The 12,643-nt window shown below is 46.7% G+C and overlaps 1 protein-coding gene across 7 annotated transcripts in view; it reads right to left on the bottom strand.

Annotated features, from left to right (window-relative positions):
- Positions 1–12,643, bottom strand: part of LOC139988242 (latrophilin Cirl) — a 365,567-nt gene that overhangs the window by 226,505 nt on the left and 126,419 nt on the right. For all 7 annotated transcript variants that reach the window (XM_072005419.1, XM_072005420.1, XM_072005421.1 and 4 more), the window contains one exon: positions 5,776–5,898. In XM_072005419.1, coding sequence (XP_071861520.1) covers positions 5,776–5,872 — 97 coding nt within the window. In that variant the 5' untranslated portion in view covers positions 5,873–5,898. The remainder of the gene's footprint in view (positions 1–5,775; positions 5,899–12,643) is intronic.

The following is a 12,643-nucleotide window of genomic DNA, read 5'->3' as shown; positions in this document are numbered from 1 at the left end:
ACTTGCACTCGGAAGCGGTTAACACGAGCCAAGAAGTAAAGCCGAATGTAATGTATGTATTAAGTAGATAACGCCAACCCTTCTTAGCTCACCCCCGTATGGTTCTTCCTTTTTGTCTATTTACCGCGATCAATCGTTGCAACATAGAGCGAACCGCGATCGGTGATAAAGTTATGGATCGAACGAGGATCAAGGACTGGCGTCTAGCCTCGTGCTAACTTCTCATAAGTCAGAGAACGACGAGGGTAGGAGCAACGACGATGGGAATGAACGACGAGAGGTCTCTGTCTCGCAACGCTGGAAAGCACGGCTTATTCCGGAGTTATTTTTCACGGAACGTTGAAAAATTGCTGCCACTAAGAAATCGGAAATCGATTACGTCGCGGAATCCGGGACGCGGGCGCGACGCCGTCGTAAGCAGTGAAACTGATGGCTGCCCCGTTCGAGAGACACTGGTAGCTCCGTTCTCGCGGAACGCCAGATCGATCTTCCGCTCGCACGTGCATTCGTACGATCGTCGACAGGTTGCTCCCTTACATTCCATAAAATTAAAGGTGGAACTTCCGCAAATCATCCATGAAAACGAAATCATTGAGCGAAAATCCTCCGTCGATCGATCTTTCGCCATCCGTAAAATCGAACGAACCGACTTACGTGGAATACAGAAAAGTTTGAAACGTAGCATTACCGAACACGATATCGTTAATTGCTTAGTCGCTTCCCGTTTCAACGAGAATATAAGTCGTTGGCGAACGAGATAGCCTCGGTTTCGCGTAACGGACTGAGTCGAGTCGACGCTTCAGCCTTCAGGGAGGAAACAATTTCTCTAACTGAGCAGGCTAACGTGGCGCGAACTATGCCACGACCCCGATAAAAAGGAAACGATAATCCAGCGTTGAGCGCGCCGCTCAACGACTGCTCTATGCAAATGTCGGCACCGGGGGCGGCCACGGCAGAGCTGAAAAAACGCGGGTTGAAAGAAGAAAGAACGACGGTGGACGACCAAAGAAGGGCGAAGATTTTCAATTACGGTCAAAAACCAGCCGGAGAGAAGGTGATCCAGCGCGAATAGAGAACAGGTTGACGTAGAGTTTGAGCCAAGGTTGGATGCAATTTTTGAGGCGCCTAGCGGGCGAACTGGGTCACGTACGCCGGAAGTAAACGTCACGAGAATTAAAAGTCCTCCTTCTACTCGTCATGGAACCACCACCACGTCCCGGAATTCCGGCTGAAAGACTCGCTTCTACTTTTCTCTTCGGTCCTCTCTCGCTACTCCTCCGATTTCCTCCTTCCTGCTGGCCGATCTTCTTGCTCGCTTCTTTCAACCATAAGTAGCACGACAACGAGAGACGCGAAGATCACGGCAATCTCTTATTTTCCGCGCGACCGATCCATTCGGCGCGAATTGGAAAACGCGAGCAGCAAGAGAACGAAGTTGCACGCCGGTGGGAACCGGAAGAAGCGATAGAGAGAACAGTGCCGTAGTGAGAAAGAAGTTTAAAGTGAGAAAAGGGTAGTTTGGTATACGGAATTTTTATTCGGTCGCTTTCTATCGGGCTAAGAGAATTTTGCGGCATCGAAACCTGCTCATCCTAGTAAACCCGTACAATACTATCGTTCCTTTATACCTTGCAATTACGTATACCGTAATAAAGATTTTATTGATACAACGGCAGAAGGAATTTACGGTCCCAATCGCTAATATGGAAGAGACGTTCTCTTCAATTATCCTTCTTTGTCCTCGTAAAAAGAGATTAACAACGTGTAAATAATATGATATTTGGTTTACGAAACTATAAAAGCGTCGTTACGAAATAGAGAAATTTCGATTTAATTCGGAAATAAAACAATCGAAAAACGGATTAAATCGTGTAATTGTAATACCGCGCGATATTAATGAAGTTTCTTTTTATAATTACAAGTCAAACCGCTAGGCGAATGTCAGTGACCAGTTAAATTTGCTCCTCAGACAGGTCGTTACCGTCTGAACGACTAATCGCATAGAACTCAATGAACTCGACGAAAACACGCCGAAGGGCACACAGAGAAGAAGAAAGAAGAGACAGCTAGCGAACTGTGCTCGCAGCAACAGCTCGCGCATGATTGGAAATTAGATTAGTCACGTTGAAGCGGCTTTCAACGAGCCTCGTCGTCGGCTGCCCATTGTTACGTGGTTGAACTTTCAGCTACCATATGCATCGCACTGTGAGCAGGAAAAGAAATACGCTATCTATATTGCATCCTTCCGGTGAAAGTAGAAAAATTACCAAGGTGGATTAACGAATTCCAAAAACGTTTCATCGCCGTAACGCTACTATACTTTTCGATACGCAATACAGTAGAATTCCATTTATTGGAATGAAATTTTAGTCAGAGTCCAATTAAACGAATGCCTACCAATTGAATCGAATTATCCCAACTACTATTACATCGAGGGAAAATTGTAGGTAATTAAAATTATCGGTGAATTCCTATAATATGAACCGTTTGATCGCTATACGAGTCCTTTTATAAAACTACGAACGCGTTTCCAAACGACATTGGAATTAACTTCGACGCCACGCGATAATTATCTAGAAACGGGATCGATTTGAAAACGAAAGAGCCATCTAATTTTTTAATACAATTTTCCAATACCGTGGAACTGTGTTCCGCGGCAGAAACTCGAAAGTGGAAGAAGTTTAACAAGGAACTTCGGTTCGCCGTAGAAACAGCGTGCGCGGACCAATAGCGAAAAACCGATCGAGTGCAGGATAACGGATCAGAGAGGACGGAAAGAGGGCGAAAAGCTGGAAGAACGGAAACTCCTGTGGAGGAGAAACAACCTGGAAAAGCGGCGTAATGCGCAGTAAATTGGGGCCACCGTGTGTTGCCGATGTACCACAAATCTTAGACGCGAGGGTTCGCGGCAAGTTACGGTTTCCCGGGTTAGCTGGAAAAGCCAGAGAGAAAGAGGTGGGAAAACAGAGGCGCGGGTGGTTGTCGGTTGAGACGGAACGAGGTTGTTTGGCCGGTTGCTGGTGAACGACGCGACGTTGAGCTGGCGCACTTCCGCTACCAGCTGCACGGAACATCTCTCAACTACGACGTCGACGAACGCCGCAGTTGTATGTATTCCTTATCGCCGGGACGCTTTGAATCGAACACGATGGGTTGATGCGGAGTTTCGCACGAATTTAAAGGTGGCTTATCTGGACCGCGTGTTTGTTGTTTGGCTTCACTGGAACTTTCGAAGAACACTTTGCGATATTGATCGAGGAACAACTGGAAGGTACCGTTTCGGTCGGTACGAGTTCGTAGATCTCCGAAACATCTTTTCTTAACGTCTTCTACGTTTTACGGAAATGCTCAAATACGAGTAAATAATACATCGATTCAGTTTCTGCTGAGATATACTCTACTTGAAAGGATTACTTCTCGTATATCTATGATTTTTATACTCTTCCTTTATGTTCGTACATTTCCTTTCAACGTTTGCCTTATAGTCGATCTTCGTCGCGATATTATAGGTATTTTGACCACGAATGTTTATGGATTTACTGTATAAAAAATATAGAGACGAAACAGAATATTTCGATAAAGCAATATCGGTATTTCAGAGATCCTCGTTGAAATAATATCTGAAAAAATTTAAGAATCGCACAACCAATTGAGTCGTGTAGCGTCGTGAATAAATGGAAGATAGAAACGTGCGTTGTTCGAAACGGCCACGTCATGCCCATTTTTAGCTCTTTATCTACCCCTTGCCATTTTTCCCCGAGCGTTACTTCCGTTTCATAGCGAAATCAAAGACGTTGCCAAAGCCGTCTGAGCCGTCGACCGCACGCCGCACAATGCCGGAGATTTTGATTTATCTATCGCGCGAGTTTCCGTGTGCGTCGGTGAGCGAATGGAATGGACGTGAACGAGTTCTCCTTCGAAACGTTCGAAGGGTGAGATCCGCGATACGACGTCGAAGCAGAACGAAGGGCAAAACAGTGGAAATACAGTGACTATGGTTACGCGCGGATTAGGTGCACCGAAGTGTGTGATAACGCGAAGGAATAGAGAGAAACTCTTCTCTCGTCCCTAGCCCTGGTTTGCTCCTTATTCGACCCCTCGCAACTCGAAATCGCTCTCGAGACTGCCGCTCGTTAATGCTCGGTTTCGACGTGTGTGCAGCACGCGTTCCGAAACTTCGGCTTGGTTGCGCAACCAACCAAATCTCCACCCTTTTTACCTGTGGACTCGTGCATGGAATACGAACCGCGTGCGTTGCGTGTCGCAACTAATAATTCACGAAAGAATATGAAACGTTTTATATCGGTTTGATAACAGAAAACATCTGCTCTATTAAAACAATATTACGATAAACAAGAAAACGATAAAACACACCCCGATATTTCCCACAAATTACAATTGAAATTACAATTCTTCCTGCTTGTCCCTTCTATCCAGCCAATCCTCTGTCGCGATATTCTTCCAAATATTTAACCACAGTTAACCCCGGAACGCGTGTTTGTTCTCTAATTGCACCACGACTCCGACAAACACACCCTCGCCGATTCTTCCCGCAACGATATCACTTCACACGCGGTTTCTCCTAAATCGATTAACAGACGAGTTAATTCTCAATGTGGCATGGCGTGTTTCGTACACAGAACTGGTCTTCTAAGTAGCTACGACCGATGTCAACCTGCTGGTACGTTTCCTAAGGGTCTTTCGAGGGGGTTGAAGGGACGATCCTCGCCGGCGATAGTAAAATGTAACAGGCCGGCCAGTGTACACATCTCAACCGACTACCTCCATCCTTGTTATTAAACACACTGTGTTTGCTTTCCGATAAATGTTTCAACGGTCAACCCGTAAGCGCGGCCGCTGTGCTGCGGTTTCGCTCGACCGGATATGCAGTGCGTCGATCTGCGTCGTCCCCCCTTTGCTACCAGCAAAACCACCGCTTCAAAACCCACCCCCGCTCGCGTCCGCGTTGTTGCGCGACCTTCCACTCGTGTATCCACATTCGACGATAACTATTTTTGCGTGGCATCCACTCGTCGAGAATCGAACGGATTGATTTCGATACAATCCGAAACTCGTTTTATTGAAAGTTAAATAAGCGATTGTGGATGGAATATTTTTTAAACGTGACGATACCTAATTGCTTAAGAATTGGAGAAGCTAATCTTTTGACAAGTTAAAGAGATGCGAAGTTATGCTATATTTCCTTCGATATTTTACATCTGTTCTTTCCACTTAGAATTTAGATGAAATTTTATTCTGCATGTCCAAAGTACGATAATTCGTTACTTGGACATAGTTTCTAGCAAACAATAAATATTCTATGTACACTAATAAAACGCAAGGTTAATCCGAGAATGGTTGCGAACTTTGTAAATATGTTTAAAAACCAAAAACAAGGGCGATTGTTCGAATCGTCCAAGACTCAACATTGACAGGAATCAAAAAGCTATACGGTATGGTATGTGGACTAGCGGAAAGTATTTTCTTCTTACCAATTATCCGTACGCAACAAAGCAAAAGCGTCGATTGCCTTTTCCCTCGACTCTGGCCACAGGCTTTTCATCGTTAGCCAGTCGAAACTCACGTTCGACTCGAAAGCTGTAATTTTTCAGGGACTCGGTGAACACGGTCTCGCTCACGTGCAACGCGTAAATATTCGCGCGCGTTGCTCCGTGAGGAGCCTTAATTGGCACAAGGACAGAGACCGAGAGCCTGTGGACAGGTCGCCGGTTTGGAATCGGCGCGCGCTGAAATCGTAAATACCTTGGCACTCACCTATATTTCGCGCCGCGACGGTACAACCGCTGGTTAGGATCCACGCAAACACCAGGCCACTGAGTAGACCTTTCCGTCGACCCTTGCGGCACTCCATCGTGAAGTTCCGAGCTCCGACTACGCCTGCAAACAAAACAACCGGCATCGTTAGAGGGTGAGAGTAATTGCTACCGCGAGCGTTACACCGACCGCACGGCAACGCGATTTTTCATTACGCCCGAACATTTTTCGCGTAGAAACATCTGGACTGGTTGGTGGCACGATCCAGAGGTTAAATTCGTGTCTTGTAGGTTTAACGAATAAAGAGCGTGTCAAATGCGTGTTCGAATTCCAAACTTTTAGCGCTTAGAATTTCCGTTTAGTTGGAAATTATAATCTTCTTAATTTTATGTTTCGTATTTCCTGAAATTTTCATTTAGTATTTCATACGTGAGATTAGAGTCGATAAGCTGGATAAACGCGCGGAGGCTTCCCTAAATTCCCTCGATCCATCGGGGATGGTCGCGCCCATCTGCTCGGATCTGCACGCGCTGCGTGTTTACGCGCGTCCGACACACATCGCGCCCGCTTTTTTTTCCCGCCGAGCTTTAAGCTCGATGTCAGTCGCATTCTCGCGAAATCCCTTTGTCGCGCGGCATTACCGAAGGAAAACATGTTATCCGTGCGATTTCGCGCCTAATCCAGCTAACGCACCTGCTCTCCTATCGCCGTTGAAATTCGTAACGATGACGGCGTCTCGTCGCGTGGATTTTTTTTACGTGAAAATGGGTTTGCCACGACTACGCTTACGCGAAACTTTGACTAAAGCGTTCGAGCGACAAATTTCACGGAGGTACAGCGTTTTCTCTCGTTCTCCTATTATCGCCTCCATTTTCCAAAATCGACAACAACTGCTGCGAAGCGTAGCGTATATACGACGGAAAGAAAGTTGCAACGCTGTTGTCGGTGAAACGGTATAGATCAGTTTAATTCAGAGAGAACGAACGGAATAAATGCGGTCGAAGGGGAAAGAGTTGCGTACTTGCTCATGTTCACGGGACCAACTACTCTCGAGGGTTAGGCGCGTGAGCCTCGAGCCGAACGTTGCTCTGCGCCACCGTGAATATGGGTTAACGAAGGCAAAAAAGGAAAACAATTTTCGCATCAGCGTTTCGGCATTTAGCGGGCGCCACACAATGGGACGTCGGCGGATGAAAACATTCGAGGCCAACGGCGAGAGAAACGAAGAGAAAGAATATAGAAAACGAAACGAAACGGAGCAGCGGTCAAAGAGAAAAAGGGCTCCGAAAAACAGAGGGACGGAAATAGAACGCGGCAACGCCAATACCGTGTTTCCCTCCCCGCACGTTTTCACAGACTGCACAACCGGAATCCTAGCAGAAACTCCCGAACTATTTATTTCCGTTCGACGTCGCGCCGTTTATGTTTTCGTTCTCGTTTTTTCTGACCGCGCGAAATCCGACCACACGACGATTACCTTCTTCATGTACGTTTGTCAATCGTTTTATCAACGATGTAAATTATTTTATATATCCTAAGGATTATTTATTATTTATTCATTCGATTAATTTTTTCTCCACATTCAACGAACTACCAAATCAGTCGAAGTGACTAGTTATATCGATGCAAATACTTTTGCATATGCGAATAACGTTAACGTTTACGTTCATCGAAACGAAAACATAATTATACGTATAATAGAAGTGCGTTTGTACGAATATGTCGTGGACGGGATAGTTTGTATAATAGAATTTCCACTACCCATGATTTTTCGTCGACATAATAGAAGTCTATCTCCAGCTATGCGGATTCAATTAGCGAAAGTTCATTTAATCACCGACTAAAATTTCAATCAAATAAATGAAGTTGTACTATGCCCATTCGCTCTAATTTTCATTAACTACGTACGAAACATTTAGGTACAATCAAAGCCCGGTGGCTCTACTGTTAAGCTAACAACATTCCCAAACGCCTCTAACTCGATCTTCGAGCCAATCATCGTTCCCACATCCGTCACTGGACACCTACCGTACAGTATTACCTTGATTTACATGAGACCGCGTTACGATGCAGTTCGCAAGCGGAGCACGATCCCGTGGAAGTGTTCAAAGGTACTAACGACCGGGATACCTGGAGCAGTGCCAGCAGTCGAGTAACACGCCGCAGCTACGAGCGCAACCAGGACCGCGTGAATTTTTCCAACGAGCCTAATTAAGTCGCGTGGCAGTCTCGCAGTACCCTTGCCACCCTTTTGTTTTCCTTTCGAACTTTGCTGTGTCTGCGCACCGGCTCGCCGGACAACGTGCACCACAGTCTCCCTCCTCTCTGTCTCTTTCCCGTTACCGTTGCTGTTCAATGGCGGTTAATACGAGTTGGCAGGATAAACGTGCAATCGCGGAGCACCGTAATTATCGCGGAAACGTCGGTAAACTGTCGCAGTAACAATGATAATTGAATATAAGTAGAAGAGAGTGGCGGTCTTCGAGTTGCGCGTCAGAGCGTGCGCACGCACGCGATGCACATGTCCGACGCATTACGCATAATTAATCCAACGATGCTTATCTCTTCTAACCTGGGTATCCGCGTGCGTTCGCGTTCGCCGCGTGAATAGAACCGACCGCGCGCGATTCTCCTTTCATCGCCGATATACGAGGTTGCCCTCGCCGCACGCGCGCTCTCCACACCGCGTCATCGATCCTCGTATTCTTCCTCGTCTTCCTTCCCTGTCTGTTTATGCACCGATGAATCCAAGTTTTCTCGCTGGTTTGCCGTGAAACGCGAACCGTACCTCGATTCGCGTTGATTAGTCGTGTCAAGAGCCCGTGTCGTTTCAGCCCGTATGAATATGGGATGTAGAATTTGGAATAATAACTCTGGTATAGATTATTCATAGAGTCTTCCTAGGTTTTTCGTTTGCTAACGAACGGTATCGTTGAAAGATCAGAGGTACAGCCGGGTAAATGCAAGATTAAACGAGATAGTTTGTAATTTTAAGGCCGCTCTTAATAAGCAGGCCGCAAAATACAATAAAACGTTTCCCACATGCACCGGCGATAATTCACAAGAGGAGAGCTACCGTGAAACCCTTACGCTCGCGTAGTAAAACGTAGGGAACGCGCGTTTAGAGCGGCTGGTTATTGACTCGAAGCAGAAAAATTCCGAATTCGCGAGCACCCGCGCTTTACTCCGCGAAACGTTATTGTTTGCTCAGGCGGTCCCGAGCTAATTACATTCCCACGGACGCGTGTATTTGTACGAGCGTAACGATAATTGCGATAAACTCGATGACAACGTGATTTCCATCTCTCGAAAGTTCGCCGCGCGCGCTTACTTCGACCTATCCGATATATGTACAATTGGCTACGCGCTGCTGGGCGCACAGCGTAATCTCAGGGGCGGCCGATTTTTCCCTCGACTGAATGCGATTCCTTGGAAACCACCGCCGGAACCAGTCGCTGGCTCTCTGTATTTTTGAAGATCGGTAATCGAGTCCTCCGTAGTCCGGCTTCGCTCGCGGAACGCATTCCCGCGGCTTACAGCGCGCAGAAATTCTAAGAATCCGCCGCCGCTTATCGGATCGTCGAATCGGTTCGCTCCGCTTCGATTCTCGGCTCGATCTCCGCGAAAGAAACTAGAGAGGAAACTTATTTTTAGAACTGTTTCCTCGATGATGCGAGAATAGGAATGAAATAACGAATTAAGATTGCTCAAGACCACTTAAGAAGGTAGAAGAGTCGGCTAAAAATATTTATTAGGCGGCCGTGTAACCCTGACTCGTGAAACCGTGAGTCATACAATGTACATATTTCTAATCCTTCCTTATCCACTGCTAATTAACCACCGGTAATTTTGCCATGACTAGACAGGCATCCATGCCCTTTCCTAAGGAATAAATCAAACCTAATCACTGTGTAAGTCGCATAATAATAATAATTATTATACTATCAGGTCAAAGGAACAAAATATTCGAAGGAAAAATATAAAACAATAAACGGATCATCGAATAAAACGAGCCACTGATCTACGACAAAACTGATGATTATTTCGCGAAATCGTGAAGGTAGAAAATCGGAACGAGTTCGTTGGCGGACCGCTAAAACGCGGGAGGATGGGAGGCAATCGCGATAACACGGCTGATCGCGCGCGATTCGGGATAATTCGGGAGGCCACTTAAAATCGTTTCGAGGCCGGTTTCCCCCAAGGGGTGAATGACGAACGAGCCACGATAACTAGGCCGGTTTGTCCCCTGTTGGTCGTTCCGGCGCGATTTCGCGACGTTTTCGAGCACGAAACGCGTTAATCGTCGGCCGGACCCTCCGCGAGACGAATCAGGCGTACGGAAGCTCCGTGTTCCAGACGCGAAACCGCCGCTGCAACTGGAGGGAGGGGGGCCGCGATCGACGCGAAATTATTTGTTGAAAATCACATTATCCAATGAACACGTGGGGCCTCCGGTCGTCCGCGTACCCGTCGGATTTGCAGGTTTCAATTTTACACCCAGACGCATTTTAATGCGGCCGCGGAAACCCCGAACGCAATCGCCATTCCCCGGTGCAATTAAAAATAATTGCGTATTCGCGTGCTACGCGAATTGCCGCTGGCTCGCGGAACCACAGCTCTGCTTCCAGGCTAGGCGTTAGTGTCGCACCGGCTCGCGCTTGCCTGATGAGTTTTGTTTCGTCGATGGACGATGCGCTGTGAGCTTGATTAGCCAGTTATTTCCTGCCTATGGGATTCGTGCGTAGCTCGAAAGGATCGAAATAATCGACGGTTTGTTGCAGGCTGTGCGTGCTCTTGAAATTGTTTGATGGATTTTGAATGTATTGTTAAATAGAGGCCGTATAATAAATCGACGAGATCTGTATTGCTTGTTACGTCGAGATACTGTTCATTGTTGGATCGAACGACCCACGTTGTTCGAAATATTTGCCTAACGAGCGAAGGACGTCGCCTCGTGTTTCCACGCCGCAATAGAGGGAATTAAACGGATTTTCAGGCAGTTTCGCGTTTAACGACGGTCGCTTAAAAGCAGAAACCGTACGAATCACCGCCGTGGTCAACGTAGCGTTCGTTTCTCTTTTCCCTCTTTTTGTTTATTCATTCGCGTCGAACGGAACGGTCATGCGGTTATGGAAGCCATAATGTCCCCGCAAACTTAAGAATTACGGATCATGGCATGCGCCGCAGACGTAAAAATTGCGCGGTTCGCGTTGCTTGATTTTGTTTCGACTCGGGGTTGCAAACGAATCGTTCTCGCCATCCCTCTTTTTCTTTTTCCCGGCGTACAGCCGCAAAGAAACCAGTACGCGTGCATGCGTGGTGCGTGCACCGACACAAAAGCTCCGCAGCTTTGTTCGCCGCATGCAACTCCGCGTATTACAACAATTACTCCTTTGAATCAGTTGCCTCCCCGGCTGGTCCCGATTGTTCGCCGTCCCGATTTTCCACTCTGCCACTTTGAAACAGACGCTGTCGAGACCTTTGCGCGACTTTGTCCCCTTTTACACGACGACAGCCGAATACAGAAAAATCAACATATGCCCGCGACCAACAATCATATTCATTAACCAATACACGTGTTTCGCATACAATGCTCTACCAACTACAGCGTTTATACTATACTAATGAAAACGGAGTGAGAACAGTTCTCCGATTCGTAATTTATCTTCAACGATACTAGATTGTGATTTACGTAAAATCAATTACGGTAGACCACCGGTTCCGTTTTATCCGATCATGAAAGTTCGAAGGCCAACCTGATTAACTCCACTTTTGCGAATTCTTCGGATTCACTGTCCAGAAATGTAATTACTGTTCGATTTCTAAAAGAATGTACGGCCCACTCCCATTAGCTTACTTCTGGAAAGACGGTTGTATAAATAATCATAAATTTCGATGCGAACTTGCAAAAATAATGTTCATAATGTCTTCGGTGTTTGTATCTTGTAATTTATCACGTTGATCAGTATGGTTTTTGAGCGGCTCGTATGATATAACAACCAACGAATGATAATTGATTTATACTTTCAGATTAACCGACTATTCATTTATTCGGCCAGTGGTTCAGCCTTTCAGAGGTTGGAGGTGCGATGCATAAATAATTTGCGTTAAATAAGAGCGAGAATCGTATCAACCGTCGCTTACAAAAAGAATCTGATTCCGAATCAACTGGCAAAGCACCAGCCTTTCACCACATTCGCGACACATCGTCAGCTTTGCGGCAGCGTAAATCGCGGTACAACCAGAAGAAGGCTTTTCTATCGCGTAAATGGAACGCGTGTCTTTCCGTCGACGACGCCGACGTTCCCCGTTGCCGTGCTCGGCGTAACGTCTTCCTTTTGCTGCATCGTGGCATGCATGCACGTCACGGAACGCGAGCTGCCAGCCGCGCACGTGCACCGCGGCGGAAAGCCGCGAGAGGACAATTGGAAACGGGGTCACGTCAGAGGACAAGATGGAGCGGAATAAAAAGGAGTTCCCCGACGGGATGTGTTGCGGTTAAATTTTATTTTCGCATAGAAAACCTGCCGAGATCGCTGCTACTGTATCTGGCTGCGGGAAGAACGAACGTTTACCGTTCCAGGCAACGACGGTACGATCGATCTTGTCCATTTCTTTCGATTGAATCATGGTAATCGTTCGTAGACCGATCCTCGCGAGGATAACGCGTTTCTGGATTGAGTTCGTGAAATTTTGATCAACGTCTATTTCCGGTGTGCCGTCACGAAGATCAGAGCAGCCAGATACGAAGAAGGAGAGAGCGAGAGAGAGAGAGTAGAATAGAAGTAAGAGGCAGAGGGAAAGAGAAATTCTCTTACAGATTGGCGGGCAAGGGACGGAAAACGAGCAGGATAGAGGGCGTAGCGCG

This window comes from Bombus fervidus, chromosome 6 (assembly GCF_041682495.2).
Source record: "Bombus fervidus isolate BK054 chromosome 6, iyBomFerv1, whole genome shotgun sequence".
Taxonomy (NCBI): Eukaryota; Metazoa; Arthropoda; class Insecta; order Hymenoptera; family Apidae; genus Bombus; species Bombus fervidus.
Note: the sequence above shows the minus strand (reverse complement) of the source record. Positions and strands in the feature narration are given on the sequence as shown.